At 43.8% G+C, this 16421-nt stretch overlaps 1 protein-coding gene across 37 annotated transcripts in view; it reads left to right on the forward strand.

Moving 5' to 3' along the window:
• The window catches only part of CAMK2G (calcium/calmodulin dependent protein kinase II gamma), a 158142-nt gene that overhangs the window by 86594 nt on the left and 55127 nt on the right, over positions 1-16421 (forward strand). For all 37 annotated transcript variants that reach the window (XM_083615663.1, XM_083615655.1, XM_083615665.1 and 34 more), the window contains 6 exons: positions 996-1068; positions 11488-11590; positions 12578-12661; positions 13724-13818; positions 14329-14451; positions 15027-15110. In XM_083615663.1, the coding sequence (XP_083471789.1) occupies positions 996-1068; positions 11488-11590; positions 12578-12661; positions 13724-13818; positions 14329-14451; positions 15027-15110 (562 nt within the window). The remainder of the gene's footprint in view (positions 1-995; positions 1069-11487; positions 11591-12577; positions 12662-13723; positions 13819-14328; positions 14452-15026; positions 15111-16421) is intronic.

A 16421-nucleotide genomic window follows, 5' to 3' on the forward strand; every position in this document is an offset into this window, starting at 1 on the left:
CTGTTGCTACCTTTTAAAAGGGATTTGCACCAAGATGGGTCTGAACTCCTGCAACGTGAAATTGCCAAGGGGTGGTTTGAAACCTGTAACTTCCTAGGAACAGATTCCTATGGTGTGGTGCAGGAGCTGTTAAAATACACACTCCTCCGTACATCAAAGAGACTTTGCTACTTGCAGTAAGTCGCTTACATACCAGCTGCCGTGTCTGCTTCCTTCCAAGCGCTTGGAAACCTCTATCTGGTTGAGCATTCCCAGAAATCTGTGTGTGTTGCCTCATGCACAGGCAATGTGGGTGTAGTGTTGTCCTGACGTGATAGGTGTAAATGACATGTTGCTCCTCTCTCTGCAAAAAGAGGGAGAAACAAGAGGCAGCAGATTTTCATTGAGCTTGCAGGGAGCTTGAAGAGGGAAACAAGGGAACTGAAAATGCACGCTGAGTGGGTTCTGTACTTAAAAGGTGTCCAGCTCCTCTCTTACATCTTTGTAATGTGGTTGCATTTATCGCTACTGAAACCTTTCCACGCTGGCGGGATCCCAGCCTTGAGACTGATGGAGGAGGCTGCTGATTGATTAAAGCCTCGAGGAGTCCTGCCAAACGTAGGCGAGTGCAGTTTGTAAGCTAGCCCAGGGCTTGCCACTCATATTTTGTGGGGCGCGTGGTGTTCTCTTTTGGGTACCTGTGGACAATTCAGGGACCGGTCGAAGCTTTGTGGGGCTTCCAAGCACACTGCAGCAAGCTGAAATGCAAGGTACTGCGATCTACACCATCTTCACAGTAGAGCACACAGGTAACAGTTACGGCATAGGATTGCACCAGAACTGCCCTGTATTTACTGGTTCCATTATTTATGTATTACTGCTCCCTGGTTCCACTGCCTTTTGGTCATAGTTATAGGTGATTATATAATCTTGATGCTTCTGCCTTGGGAGCCTTGACGTTATCAATAAATAAATACATTAATGAATAACACTCTTCCTTTTTTTCTTTTCTGCAGCCACTGCATTCACCAGATTTTGGAGAGTGTCAATCATATCCATCAGCATGATATTGTACACAGGGACTTGAAGGTAATCCTTTCTTTTGGTGAAAATGCAGAGTTGCTTTGAAGCTGTCGTTGGTAGGAATGGAAATGAGATTGAGATAGCGACACAGGATGGGCCTTTTTTCTGACTAGCATGAATTACAGTTTTCTTTTGGGGTTGCTCAATCACCTACTCATACCTTTGCTCCTGTAACACCCAGTGCTCTACCAAATTCTGCATTTTATAGAATCAGAATATTCAGAACAGGTACGCTGCATAATATGGAGGTATGCTGCATAAGGTACCCTGAAGTTGCTCTTAGTTATATGACTGTTGTACGTACACATCTTGCTGTTCTTTAACCCAGTGCTAAAGTTGGTTGCCTCGCAGAAAGCATTCGCTTCCACCTAAAACTCTTGGTGTTCTCCTTTCAGGCTGGTTTTTTCCTTATTTCTTCTCCCTCTTACTGAATTTATCTCTGTGTTTAGCCCAGGGGTCCTCAAACTTTTTCAGCAGGTGCCCAGTCCACTGTCCCTCAGACCTTGTGGGAGGCCGGACGATGAGCGGCCTGAGAAAGGGCTCCGAAGAGGGGCTGGCACCAACAAAGCTCAGCCCCCTTCCCTCTCTAGGCAGGGCGGGGAGAAGCCAGGAGGAGGGAGGGAGGAGGCGCCGCCGCCGCCGTGTGAGAGAGAGGGAGAGGGAAAGAACGTGCACGTTGGCGATCCATGTGGCGATTCCCGGACCATTCGCGGGCCAGATTTAGAAGGCAATTGGGCCTGATCCAGCCTGCAGGCCTTAGTTTGCCGACCCATGGTTTAGCCTCATCGTTAGCTCCTCTCCTCAGCACTCCTTTGATGTTTTTGTGCTCATTTTTTGAGGCTTGTTCTGTAGTTGTTTTCCTTATTTTCAACCTCTTTAGACTCTGTATTGTCCTCTGCCCACCTCCCTGTCTAGTCTTTTGCTCGTGAAGCTTTTCAAACTGCTAGTCATTAGCTCTCAGTGGGGAGGGGTTAGCCTGTTTTCCTCTTTCGTTTGCTAATGATCAGCTAAGGATCTGCTATTGCTCCTGGCTTCTTTGCCTGCATTAAAATGGAATGGCATAGACGAAGTCCACACTCTCCTGCCAGGAGCGAATTGCAGCAGCAAAATTACAGCCAGTAAAGGCAATAGACATTTTTACAGCTAGTTCTGCTTCTACTCAAGTTTTGGCTTTCAGCTCTAATGATACCTGCCCTACCAAGGATGCAGTGGACCATACTTCTTCACTCACTTGTTTTCAACCCCTTTCCTAGCATGAAATTCGCCTTTTCCCACAGCTGCCACACATGTCGTAAATACCTTCATTGTCCCGTCATCCACAATCTTATTTCAACTGACCTATCTACCACAAATCAAAGAACTGTTGAGTTGGAAGGGACCCCAAGCTCCTCTAGTCCATTCTCTTGCAATGCAGGAATCTCAGTTAGAGCATCTATGACAGAGGGCCATCCAGCCTCTGTGTAAAAACCTCCAAGGAAGGAGAGTCCACCACCTTCTGAGGGAGCCTGCAAGATCTCTTTCCTGTTCAGTCTCGCCTCCCTCAGCTCAGTCCCCATCAATATATTTGTGAGGCTATGATTTTTGCCTTAGTTTGCAAGGCAAACTAAAAGGGATGCGGTGGCGCTGTGGGATCAGAAGGTTGGCAGTTTGAATCCCCGCGTCGGGGTGAGCTCCCGTCGCTCAGTCCCTGCTCCTGCCAACCTAGCAGTTCGAAAGCACATCAAAGTGCAAGTAGATAAATAGGTACCGCTCCGGCGAGAAGGTAAATGGCGTTTCAGTACGCTGCTCTGGTTTGCCAGAAGCGGCTTAGTCATGCTGGCCACATGACCCGGAAGCTGTACGCCAGCTCCCTTGGCCAATAAAGCGAGATGAGCGCCGCAACCCCAGAGTCAATCACGACTGGACCTAATGGTCAGGGGTCCTTTTACCTTTACATTGACTCGCATTTGCCCTTTTACTGCTCATTCACTCCATTTGGAGATACCCTTATGCAGCTTTTCACAATTTCACTTTTATTTGTACCAACCTGAATAGTTTGGGGTCGTCAGCAAGCCTGGCCACTTCACTGCTAACCCACAAGACTCGGTCATTTATGGGCAAGTGAAAAAAATACAAGTTGCAATACGTAACTTTGAGGGACCCCACATCTTAACATCTAAGCACTGAGACAACGGTCCGTTTCTTCCTACTCTCTGTTTTACATGGCAGCTAAGGAGTGATGTGTGTGTGTTTGTGTGTTTGTCGGGCTCTCTGTTCACACAGGGTGACAGCCTGGACCAGCAAACCTGGCTGGCATCCCCTATGAACAGTAAGCATGTCCTTAAACATGCCCCCCCCCAAAGCTCTGCTGTGTTTTGGAGTTCCACAGCAGGTGATCAAAGGTTCGTTGGCAGAGAAATCAATGTGGACAAGGTTCCCTGCAGGTGAGAAGTTTGAAAACTGCTGGCTTGCCAGACTGCGATCCAATGAAAGCTGCCAAAATAGGTTTTGACTTATGTCTTCCTCAGCAGCTATTTTATAAAACCACGGCACTTTCAATTTCTTGCCTGCACTATGGGTTCATTGGCATCATTCATAGCGTATACACTCACTTAGCAGAGAAGTTTTGTGCTAGCATGAAGCTTTAAGATACTGGAGCCTTCAGGTTGCAGCTGTGAGCCAGCAAATATTTTGAGGTCTATTGCAAAACCAGAAAAAAGAAAATTAGTTCCCATCATGAGAAAATGGCTCTGACCCCTTTTCTCTGAAAAGACCTATAAGTCAGTGCAGGGGCCTGCCTCATCAAAGTATCTCTTTGTGCCTTTGGCCATGAAGAGTTCAGGGCAATGTCTGGGAAGTTCTTTGAAGTGGTAATAAGATTTTCTCCTTTTGCCTCAGACATTTGTATGCTCCTCCAGCAAGGCTGTCCTTTGTGAGAGAGTGTTAACTTCCCGCCTGCTTTTTTGTGAACTTTTGCTAGAAAACTGACCACAGGAGATCTGAGTTTGTTCAAGACAAGGGTGATCTTTGATCTTCCTAATCAGTATCTGTTAGGTAAGGAAAAGGTTTGAGCGAAGCGGGTGGGGGGGGGGACTTCCAGCTTAAGGAAAAGGCAACTAAACAACGCAGATATAAGTTACTTTGCTGGGAATCAAAAGAGGAAAACAGGTGTAGCATTATCAACATGGGGAATTGCAAGAGCACATTAAAATGTGTATGATTCATGGATTTGTATCAAGGAACTACATTCTATTCTTAAATCTGACACTTGCTTTAATACCGATATTCAAGTGTTAGTATTTAAGTGTTTATTCAAGTATTTAAGTATAGTGAATACTAAAACATACTATTGCTACATCTACCACTTGCTTAAAATATAAGACCAGACTAAATGTGATGGAGCAGCTATGTTCTTGATCTGGTGTCTGCAGTGACTGTGTATGTATAATTAATCACATTTATTTATTTATTTATTTATTTATTTATTTATTTATTTATATCCCGCCCTCCCCAGCCGAAGCCGGGCTCAGAGCGCCTAACAACAATAAAAGTAACACAGCATTCTAAAATCAATTCATAATGGGGCTAGGCGGGGGGGGCTGATGTTTGTGATGTTTAATTTTCACGTGAACTTCATGCCCCCTTCTCAAGCTCCAAATTATGCAGGGGGGGTATGCAGGTTAAGAGAGCGGAATCCTCTCCCTAGCCTTACCTCGTCGCCTCTTGTCACCTGAGCTATTTTCTCTAGCTGAACTCTGGTACCAGAAGTGAGTTGGGCTGTGAGAAGAGTGCCTGCAGTGATGGAGCAAAGGGTGGTAAAGTGGGGACACTACTTTGCATGCTAAGTTTACATGCCCTGATGTGTGCTTTTTCATCGGTGAAGAATGTAAGCACCCCTGCCTTTTGGTTTTGGAATTCGGCTGAATGTGGAGCCATTCGAATCTGCCACTAGTCAACTGTAAGGCCATCCTGCCCAAGGTGTTAATCTGTCTCTTGCATGGAAATGCTTGTTCCATACTTAAGATTGCCACTGCGCAAGGATTCACAGTTAGTCACTCACACGGACACTAGACGCAAATTAGGAACTGCCCAGAACTTGCCCGTATTGGCTCTCCCACCCCATGAAAGTTTGGAGGGAGATAAGTGCCCTGTCAGACCTCTGGTAGCGTCCCATCACCGAAGCACCTTTCAAATTGATGTTTACTACCGGAAAGCCATTTGCACGAGTCATGTGGTAAACCACTCATGCAGTGTTATAAAACTACTGCAAGAAATGCTTTAGGGAGTAGTTTATTGCAGCATAATGTTTAAGTGCATGCAAAGTGGGGGTATATCCTGCATTAGCCAGTGGTGCAGATGGATTCAAATGGAAGTGAACATCACTTTGAGATGCTTTTTTCCTCGCCTTTAACAAGACCCCACAAGTGTTAATATTGCTGCTGTCATAGAAAATTAGAATCTCTGAACAGTGAGTATCTTGTGCCAAGATGCCTCCTCCTCCTCCTCCTCCCACTCCCTCCTCCTCCTCCTCCTCCTTCCAGTGTTCCATCTCTTACTACAAGAAAGCCAAGAGCTACAATGAGTATTTTGTACATGTGGCTAGATTAACAAAATACAGTATATTGTTTTCTGCTGTCATTGTGGGAATGAGGAGAGGCTTATATAAAGGCTGGAGAGCCCAAACCTAGGAACAAACTACGTTGATTGGGCATAATACCACCTCTTTGTCTCCAGCGAGTAAAACTTTCTCTTCGGGATTGGAATGGCATCAGTGTTGGGATCTAGAAACTAGGTAATTCACGGGGGTTGTTGAGCTGTGCGTTGATGTATTTGTCTCTGCTTACAGCCCAATCAGTATGCTGAACTCCCTTCCAAACCATCTCAAATTCTGGGCTTACCAATTATGCAGACTTCTTATGGCAAAACTGGACAGCAATATTTCTGGTCATGACCAGTTTCTGGAGGGAATGTATGTGCAAGTGATGGGCCAGCAAGGCAGAGGAGCATGACTGTAAGCCATGAGGAACCTAGATATTGACAAAGGGGCATGTAGACTTTGACTGTACACATTAAATCCAGGACCCACTTTCAATCCAAGCATGCATTTGGAGGATCCATTTCTTAATATTTTGCTATATATTAGGATGGTGGCAGTACTCCTGTTGACCCACCTTGGATCAGGCCACAACCCACTACTAGATCCCGACCCACCAGTGGAAGACCAGTGCATTAGAGGGTTTTGTGGATAACTTGGCCTAATTTCAGATATATTGCATCAACCATGAGAATGAGAACATTTAAGAAATACAAATTGGCAGAAATCTAAATAGTGCACCAAATAGTTTATAGATACACATATATATCTGCAAAATCCTAGAAGCAATCAGCTCTTATATTGGATGTATGCTAAAATTAGACCAATAGTACACTGGCCTTTGCAGAAATTATCTGTGAGGGATGGATATAATTACTTTAGCCATAAGTCCTGGGAAACTAGCTGATCACATGGTCTGTCACCTATCTTTTACTATCCCCCAGTTCTGCTTTAATCTAGCTCTTGACTTCCATAGGTGATGGTTTAGATGTTCTTAAAAAAGATATCCAAATGCAATTACATACTACATTTAAGGAAATCCAAATAGCAAATAAGGGTCTTGAGTAATTCCTACGGATAATCTGTTTCAGTTGCTCTGTTCAGGCATTGTGTCTGATGTCAGCACCAGCAGAGAGAGTAGGGTTGGGGGGGGCGTGTTACACACCACTTCCAAATGCTCCACCCCTGCTCCTCCAGCGTTTCGTGGGGAGTTATGAAGGGGGCTTCTTGGTGTGTTTGGGGAACACTGTGTTATTAGAGTTCTTGAGTGTGGCGAGTCTTCTAAGCAAGCTTAACCAATTTTGGCGAAGCTTCTTTGTGCATTCCATTGAATGTGCTTGGAAGACCCCGTCGGACCTTCCTGCTCAGCACACAGAAGGACAGGGACTTTGGGGTGTTGCATGTGGTTCCATGACTGATTCCTGTTAAGGCATGATTCCGGAAAAGAACAAGTGCATAAATCATGACAGTTACATGCAATGAAGTCTGGGTGTGACAACTTCCAATCCAAAAGAGAACTTCAAAAGGTGCCAAAGAACATTGTTCTGTTTGTAGACACGCACCCACACCCATTGCAACATGCTTATAGCATGGTTGAGAAATCTCTGGGACTCCAGGTATTATCGAACTACAGCTCCCATCATCCTTGACTATCTTTTGTGCTGTCTAGGGCTGATGGGAGTTGGAGTCAAACAGCATTTCCCTGTTCCTGGCTTTAGAGTACAGCATAGTTTTTATCAGATGCAGTGGTTTGCTTGTTTGCTTCCTTGTTTCATTTGTTTTTAGGATATTACACCACCTATTCGACTTTGTAAATCCTGCATGGCAATTTACACAGCAAAAATTTTAACTCTTGTGTTGCTGTCTTCAACCATCATCATCAGCGGGGGGGGGGGGGTGATCTGGCTTCTCCCAGGCAGAGATTAGACAGACATGGTCTGTAGGACAACAGACAGCTGCAAAACAAGCAACTTGTTTGGATAATAGCCAAGCTAAACTATTTTTTTATGGGCACAGGCTCTGAACTCATGAGGTTGAAATGATGCTTCTGAACATGCTGCCCAAGTATTTCTTTTTTGCAGGAATCGTGGGGCTTGTAGTTTTCTCTGTCTAGAAAAACAAGGGTAGGGGATGACATTGTTTCTGGTTCAGGAAGGCCTGTCCAGTGAGCCTTCTTCACTGCTTGCCATTTCCTCCTCATTCACATAGATTTTGTTTATGAGGAGGAGGCTTGCAGGGGGCCATGAAAATTACCGTATTTTTTGCTCTATAAGACTCACTTTTTCCCTCCTAAAAGTAAGGGGAAATGTGTGTGTGTCTTATGGAGCGAATGCAGGCTGCACAGCTACCCCAGAAGCCAGAACAGCAAGAGGGATTGCTGCTTTCACTGCGTAGCTGTTCACCTCTTGCTGTTCTGGCTTCTGAGATTCAGAATTTTTTTTTCTTCTTGTTTTCCTCCTCTAAAAACTAGGTGTGTCTTGTGGTCTGGTGTGTCTTATAGAGCGAAAAATACGGTACCTTGGCATTTTTTGAGTATTCAGCAGGAATGCTTGCCAAAAAACAGGTGAGCTTTGATGAAAGCTGGGGGTGGGTGGGTCATGCGCCACTAGTATTGACAATATCAGCATAATCTTTGGGAATAAGATGATTAAACTGGAGCTACTAGAAATAAGTGTATAATATCTGGACACTGAAGTTATTACACAATTGCTTATGAATGTCCAGTCTTCCCTAGGAATTGAATTACTGGTAAACTTTTTCATTGTTCCGTTATGTGACATATGTTCGTGCTGAGCCTTTCTGGTTCATTTTTAATTTTAAAAGAGGTGCATTCCCTATTCGTATGTTAAGAGAGCAAGGCCAACGCTCTCACCATGAATGCTGAAGCTCTCACAACCAGCCTGGAATCATAATCCAGATGCAGAACAGAGTTGTGATATGCACCAGTGGAATGGCATTTCTTCAGCCCTTGGCATGAGGCTTTGGCTGTAAATATCTCCCACAGTTATATATATATATCTTGAGCCAGCTGTGTGATGTGCCAGGGAAGAGAGTGGGAAGTTGACAACTTTATGGGAAAATGGTGGTGGTCAACTCATTGCCCTTAGCTGCTGCATGCTTTTCCCTCCCCCTAAGTCTATTATGCACCCACATCTTTCAAAGCATGAGCAAGTATATTGTGCACTGCCTATCTGTAGTATCCTATCTGATGTACTGCATAGCAGTGGTTGAATTTCTAGTTGTTGTTACTGCTGGTGTAAGGGCTTGCCAGTGTTGATGGAGCCACTGATATTAAGCGCTTGTGGAGGACTGTGTCTCTTGCTTTACACACACACACACACACACACACACACACACACACACACACCCTTGCAGCAGCCCCATGATTTCTAACCAGAAGGAGGGAAAACAGGATTGTGAGAATTGATGCATTAATCAGAATCTAGAGGCAGGGCATTTCCTTGGCTGGACTGCCTCTCCTTGCAGGTGGAGATGGGATGTTTGGATGCTCCCATATGGAGGAATGCCTCCCTGCTTTTAGAAAATACAGTATGTTGGGAACACAAAATGATTCAGCTTGGACCTTCTGTGTCCAAAGACCCAACAGTTTATTTCATGTTCATATGCTAGTCCGAAGTGGTTGTAAACCAGGAACATGGTTAACGATCTTTGCAGGCTGACAAAGTGAAGAGTAACTCTACTTAACATTTGGGAATATGTTATAGTTAAATAAAAGTCTAGCAGGAATTGAAATATACACATCCAATGGGAAATGAAGGGGGTGGGGAAGAAAAAATAATGCTAAATTATTTTAAGTATTGAAATGGAATTAGGAAATGTATGTAACATTGAGCAGCAAGTAAGGAAGGGAAGAAAAACATCAAGTTAGCAGGATGCTAAGTCAGCTTTTCATTTTGTTTTAATTTGATGTTAATTTGTTAAAACTTTTGAAAAGCAATAAAAAATAATTTGCAAAAAAAAAGGGAATAGGAACATGGTTACCACCTGATTCAGATTAGAGCAGCAAGTAGCCCTGAAATGAGTAAGTACTGGACTTCAGCTCAGACTTAAGTGTGTGCCTTCAAAAGAATACAGTGGTACCTTGTGTTACACACGCTTCAGGTTACAGACTCCGCTAACCCAGAAATAGTACCTCGGGTTAAGAACTTTGCTTCAGGTTGAGAACAGAAATCGTGCAGCAGTGGCGCAGCAGGAGGCCCCATTAGCTAAAGTGGTGCTTCAGGTTAAGAACAGTTTCAGGTTAAGAACAAACCTCCAGAATGAATTAAGTTCTTAACCCGAGGTACCACTGTATCTTTTCTAGACACTTGATCCTAATGTATTTCTCATAGTGGATTATGGGTGCAAGCTTTCCAACACTTACTGGTAAATCCTTCCCACCACATTGGGTTCTTCGGGTATGTTTGACCTATTCCCGCCATGGAGCGCAACAGAACTGATCCCTGAACATCCACCTGGCCTATTTTCTGGGCACCCTGTCAGTTCTAAATCCGCCTGGGACAAAAGCTTCAGTTGCCACGAATATCAGAGGCCATGGAAAATAAACATTCTTTCTGTGTGCTCAGTGCTTGCCCCCAAATAAGGATCCTGTTTCCTAACACCATGGGGCACCCTCATCAACCCCCCCCCAAAGTTTACATTGGGTGTGGTTTTTCATTACTTGGACCAGCTGCCCTGTTTTAAGTTGAATTTCATAGTCTGCTTAGTTAAGAGTTCGTGTGTTAAGATACAAGATCCCTGGTCTCTCCAGAAGTAGAATGATGCCAGCCCCGGGTGATCCTTACTCCAGTCTGTTTCTGAGCCCCTTGCTTCTGCCTTCTCTGATTATCTGCATTGGAGTTGTTTTAGTTTTGTCTGCCAGGAGGGAGAAAAGGGGACACAGTCTCATGCCCTGAGCAAGGAGGGAAGGATATAGTGGCTATTTTCCTCAGCCTCATGGCAACGGAGGCCTCGTCGTGATAAATCCTTGCAGATGAAAATTTCCAACAGAGCTCACATTGAATCAGCAGACAAGAGCGCTGCAGTGACTACATAACTACCCCCATCTGGATCTCTCCATTCAGCAGTCCTTAGCCGGATGCTCTGCGTTCCGTGATGGACTTTACAATTGAGCAAAGAATACAAAGAGAACCGTTCTGTGATGGAAGAGTTTCTGTCCCTTAAAAGTGCCCAGCTTAGGCTTGAAAGAACCGAACGGGCTTGTCCAGCTGGCCTTGTCCAGCTTCCTGCCCACCCACCCTCATGATTCACAAAAGCGGGGTGAATTACACAAATGCGTGTTAATTTGCAAAACTTAGAATTTCTGCTCTTTTTTGGTGCATAACTTCAAATCCCTTGCTCTGTGCAAATAAATCACTGTGTACATGGTCCTGCATTTTATCCCCCCCTCTTTTTTTTTTACTTGTCCTGTGCCTTGGGGACCTGGTATGATGTTCATTGGGAGTTGTATCACTGCAGTTTGCTATGTCTGCTGCATCATTATGTCTCCACATGGATGTTATCTCAAGCAGAAGTGAAGGAAGTGTACCGCCAGTGCCATCTACTGTCAATATATTTAATAACTTGTCTTGGATTGCAAGGGTTGCCTAGGAGAATTCTATATAAATTAATTGCATCTTTGGGGTAGGGTGGGAGATGAACACGGTTTCCTTTGCAGAATGCCACCAGTTGAAGCTTGTCATAGGTGCAAGTTTGAAGCTGGCTTTTTAAAGACAGCTCTTCTGTTGGAAGAGGACATTTGTAGGTGTGAACTTTTCAACATATAGACCAGGCGTTTGCAGAGAGAATATACTTACTCAAGGTTTTCCTTCTCTTCTTGTTTTCTCTCCTAGCCTGAGAACTTGCTACTTGCGAGTAAGTGCAAGGGTGCAGCTGTCAAGCTGGCTGACTTTGGACTTGCGATTGAAGTTCAGGGGGAGCAACAGGCATGGTTTGGTAAGTGTTTTTCCCCAAACAGGAAGAAATCTAAGATTGTCCAAGGGGTTGTGCTCTGATTGGAGGGAATATCGATGACGGTATTCACTGTGCCAGTGGAAATCAGTGATGCAATCTGTCTAGGCTGTGCATCAAAGAATTTTATTTTTTTCCAGAGAGATATCCATCTGCTGGGTGTTTTGCAAACGTCCATGTGCATACAGCTCACACCTGCAGTGAACAGCCAGTAGCTAGAAATGCACTATTTTTGCAGTAACACAGTGAGAGTAGTTTGACTACCACCAAAAGCAGCAGCAAAGTACATTGGTCATCCAAGTACTGTCCTCCTGTCTAAACTGGAGCTCAAATGATGCTCTCTCGTCCTGCTAGAACCAATGTTCTAAAAAGTGACGCCTTTCTGCACCACTTAGACACCATTTTCTGACTTCATTTGTCTGCCCCTCGTGCTCTTCACCTCCTCCTCCCTCACCCATGAAGCCTAGTAACCCTAAAATAACAACAACATGAAGTTACCACTGCTCACTTCCACTGGTGGTGGTTAATTTCAGTGGCAGCTGCACCAGTCTAATAAATCCCATTGCTAGCCTATTCACTCTTTTTGGAGCATTTCCCCCCAGTATGGGACCCCAGCTACAAACCGAAAACTGGAGCCTAAAACATTTTCAGGTGCCTTATTTGCTTCCCTCTCTCCTTACAACCTTAGTGGCATTTTCTGTTCAAAATGTTCCCTGTGCATATCTGGAAATGGATGAGTCTGGCATTTTTGTTTGGGTTTGTTGAACATACAGTAATAATATGATTTGGCTCAAGGTTTCCTGGACTAGGAGCTGATAGGATGTCGTCTCATTTGCTTTGTTATTGATAGCCTAGCATCTCTACTTTGCCTGAATATCCTAGTTTTTATACACATACACCAGCCGCTTTGTGCGAGAATGGCAACGTTGATTTCAAGCTGCTGAGTCTGTTCCACATCTTGTGTTTCGACAGGGTTTGCTGGTACTCCAGGCTACCTGTCCCCCGAGGTCTTAAGAAAAGATCCTTATGGAAAACCCGTGGATATATGGGCATGTGGTAAGGCTACCTAACATTCATATTGTTTGACAGTGAGGGGTATGCATGCTTAAAATCTGACATCGTTTTAAAATGAGTTTTACATTAGAGGGTCTCCACAATATCTTGCAGCGAATTATGCTAGTTAATTATTCATTTTGCAATAACGCAGAAAGGAAGGGAAGATAGTTATTTTAAAAATAAAGCTAGGATGGAATTCACGTAACGAGTCCCGTCAGCAGGAGCCCTGTGCAAGGACTTGATTGATTGATTGATTGATTGATTGTCTTTCTACGCATCTTTTCATTCAAATGAATTCCAAAGCAGCTTACAAACAATGAATAGAACTAACATCATAGAGCATAATATGACTTCACAAGTACAGCCTGAATCGTCTAAAATAATTAACAAATCATCAGTAAAACAATTGCTATCTATAAAATAACTATAAAAATAAGCTAAGCATCATAATTACATCAAAAGTCATATTATATGATAAACAAATCGGTACGACATTGATAATCTATAAAACAATATCAGCAACAAATAGCGACTAAAAAAAAAATAAAGCTCAGAACTGTTAAGTTCATACACACATTCTCCATGCCCCCATGACTTTTCACTCTATTCAGTTCATTAAAATACACTTTCCGCTTGTGCAGTGGGGCTTTCCCCTAAACATGCCCCCCACAATTCACTACTGAAGCGAGTCTGGTTATGAGAACACAGGAAGTTAACATCAAGCACTGCCCTACAATTGACTGTACATAGAGGAGAAGACCATCACACAAGGGCTTTTCCTGCACTTGGGGCTTGCGGTTTAGTAACCACTGGGACATACTATGACTGACGAAGCCACAAATACTCTCTGATGACCCGTGCATCAGTTTTAAAATTGAGCTCATGGTGTTCCAAATGAATCACAGCACCTAGGGCGGAGGCATGGCCATGGCAGAAGGTCCCTCCACAGAAGGTGGGATTGAAAGTGTCTAGACTCGTATGCCAAGACTGTATTGTGAGAATGGGCTGCAGGCCTAATTGGAGCAAGCCAATGTAACTGCAATATATTTTCTTCTCCCCCAGGTGTCATTCTGTACATATTGCTAGTGGGGTACCCCCCATTTTGGGATGAAGATCAGCACAAACTGTATCAGCAGATCAAGGCAGGAGCCTACGATGTAAGAGAATTGTTTTCTATACAGTTAATTCCAATCAGTTGGCTGAAATATGGCAGTATAGATAGACTGTGGGGCTTCGCAACTCCTCCCTGCCCTAAACCAATTCTACTGCCTCACTCGCCTTCCTGCCTGTCCGTTTGCCATGCTGCATTCGGTGTGGCTGTCCAGCTGCAACGCGACGGCATTTTACATTTTTATGCATGCAGGAATATGTGTGAAGTTCAAGCACCAATGTAAGGTACAAATAATTATAACAGCGCGTAAAAAGAAAACGGCACCTGCAGGGTTCTGCAGTCCATTTGCAGCCATCCCCAAAACTGCATCATGCATTGCCTATGCATTGCCCCAAAATGCAAATCTCCGAATGCTCTCATGTTCGTAAATATGCCAAAGCTGCCAGCTGAAAGGGTGGAATGTGGCAATGAGTTCATTGTGGAGCACAGGCAGGAGAAGCCAGCTCGGTGCAGCAAGGGGCAAAAGGCATTTCCCTGTCTCCTCTCTCGCTTCTAGTTTCCGTCTCCAGAATGGGACACTGTGACTCCGGAAGCGAAGAACTTAATCAACCAGATGCTGACAATAAACCCAGCAAAACGTATCACAGCTGACCAGGCTCTTAAGCATCCATGGGTCTGCGTAAGTATCTCCCTTCCCTGCTACTGCTCTTGTTGGAAGGGTAGTTTCAGTCATTTTGCCCCCCCCCCCTGCACATTTACAGTAGTGTTAAGAGCACGGCTCTTGACAGCACCAGGGATGCGGGTGGCACTGTGGGTTAAACCACAGAACCTAGGACTTGCTGATCAGATGGTCGGCGGTTCGAATCCGCGCAATGGGGTGAGCTCACGTTGTTCGGCCCCTGCTCCTGCCAACCTAGCAGTTCGAAAGCATGCCAGTGCAAGTAGATAAATAGGTACCGCTCCGGCGGGAAGGTAAACGGCGTTTCCGTGCACTGCTCTGGTTTGCCAGAAGCGGCTTAGTCATGCTGGCCACATGACCCCTCCCTCATGCCAGCTCCCTCAGCCATTAAAGCGAGATGAGCTCCGCAACCCCAGAGTCGGTCACGACTGGACCTAGTGGTCAGGGGTCCCTTTACCTTGACAGCACCATTCAGGGCTGAGACAAAAAAGGGGGGGGGGGGTAAATTTTGCAGATATTTGCTTTGCTTTTCTGTCAGAGATACTCCTAACAGTGTTCTTTGCTTCCCTCCCCAGCAACGATCAACTGTGGCCTCCATGATGCACAGACAGGAGACTGTGGAATGTTTGAGGAAGTTCAATGCCAGAAGAAAGCTGAAGGTGGGTTGAAGGCACAGACTTTATGTTCTCACAGTTTGGAGTTATGGTAGGTGGTGGTACATATTTGGGGTGCATATTTGCTACTGACACAGATATTGGGGTTCATTCTGTACTCAGGGGTGTCTGATGGCAGGGCCTTCCCATGCAAGTCTTAACTTGTGACAATGGGGTGAGACCAAGGTTTTGCATTGTGTACTGGACACATTCCTTTTTTTTTTATTTAATTTTTATTAGATTTTCCACAATGATAACAGAAGCCACAAAGCAGAATGATACACAAAAACAGAAAAAGAAAAAAAGAACAATAAACAGATAAACAATAACAACAAACTTAATTCTTTTTTTTAAATTATATTTTATTAGTTTTCCATACATTTATACCACATTAACAATTTGCATTAAACTTTTTGGTTTTTTTGACTTCCTTCGGCTTCTCTGCCAATCATTCAAATTCTAATTTTTTTAAATACACATTTCCAAATTTTAGTATTGCCTTTATACCTACCCCCCTCTTATATTTTGCTTTTTTACAATATTTCTTATTCTGTTACAGAGCTTCTTTAAATGCCACTAACGTTATTCCATTATCACTTATACATTCCCAGTATTCTGCTAATTTTCTCCAGTCCTCGATGAATTTTTGATCTCGTTGATATCTAATCTTCCCAGTCAGTTTATCAAGTTCTGCATAGTCCATCAGCTTCGTTCTCCATTCCTCCAACGTTGGTATTTGTTCTTGTTTCCATTTCTGGGCCAGTAGTATTCTTGCCGCTGTCACTGCATATTGGAAAATTTTGTAGTCCTTTCTGTTTATTTCATTGCCAACAATTCCTAAGAGACAACAAACTTAATTCTTCACAAATCCAACCCTTTAAACATCTTGGTTTACTTCCTCAAGTCCCTCCCTTCTGAGTTTCCTTGTATTTAAAAGTAACAGCTTTCCAATATCATTATTAAACTAGAACAATTTCCAATTATAGTCCATCTTATTCACTTAACATTCTAAATCCCATTTATTTAATTATAACTTAGTTTAATCCTAGGCCTATTTGTTTCTTTCAAGTAATTTCTAATTTTTTATATTACAATATTTATTCAAATAGTCCTTAAATTTCCTCCAGTCCTCTTGAAACGCCTCTTCTTTCTGGTCGCGGATTCTTCCAGTCAGGTCAGCTAGCTCCGAAAAGTCCATCATCTTCATCTGCCAATCTTCCACTCTTGGTAGTTCTTGTGTTTTCCAATTTTTAGCAAGTAATATTCGGGCGGCCGTTGTGGCATACAAAAATCACATTTCTTTTGCAAAAAAAGTTG

Source organism: Podarcis filfolensis (genome assembly GCF_964270895.1).
Source record: "Podarcis filfolensis genome assembly, chromosome: 5".
NCBI classification, from domain to species: Eukaryota; Metazoa; Chordata; class Lepidosauria; order Squamata; family Lacertidae; genus Podarcis; species Podarcis filfolensis.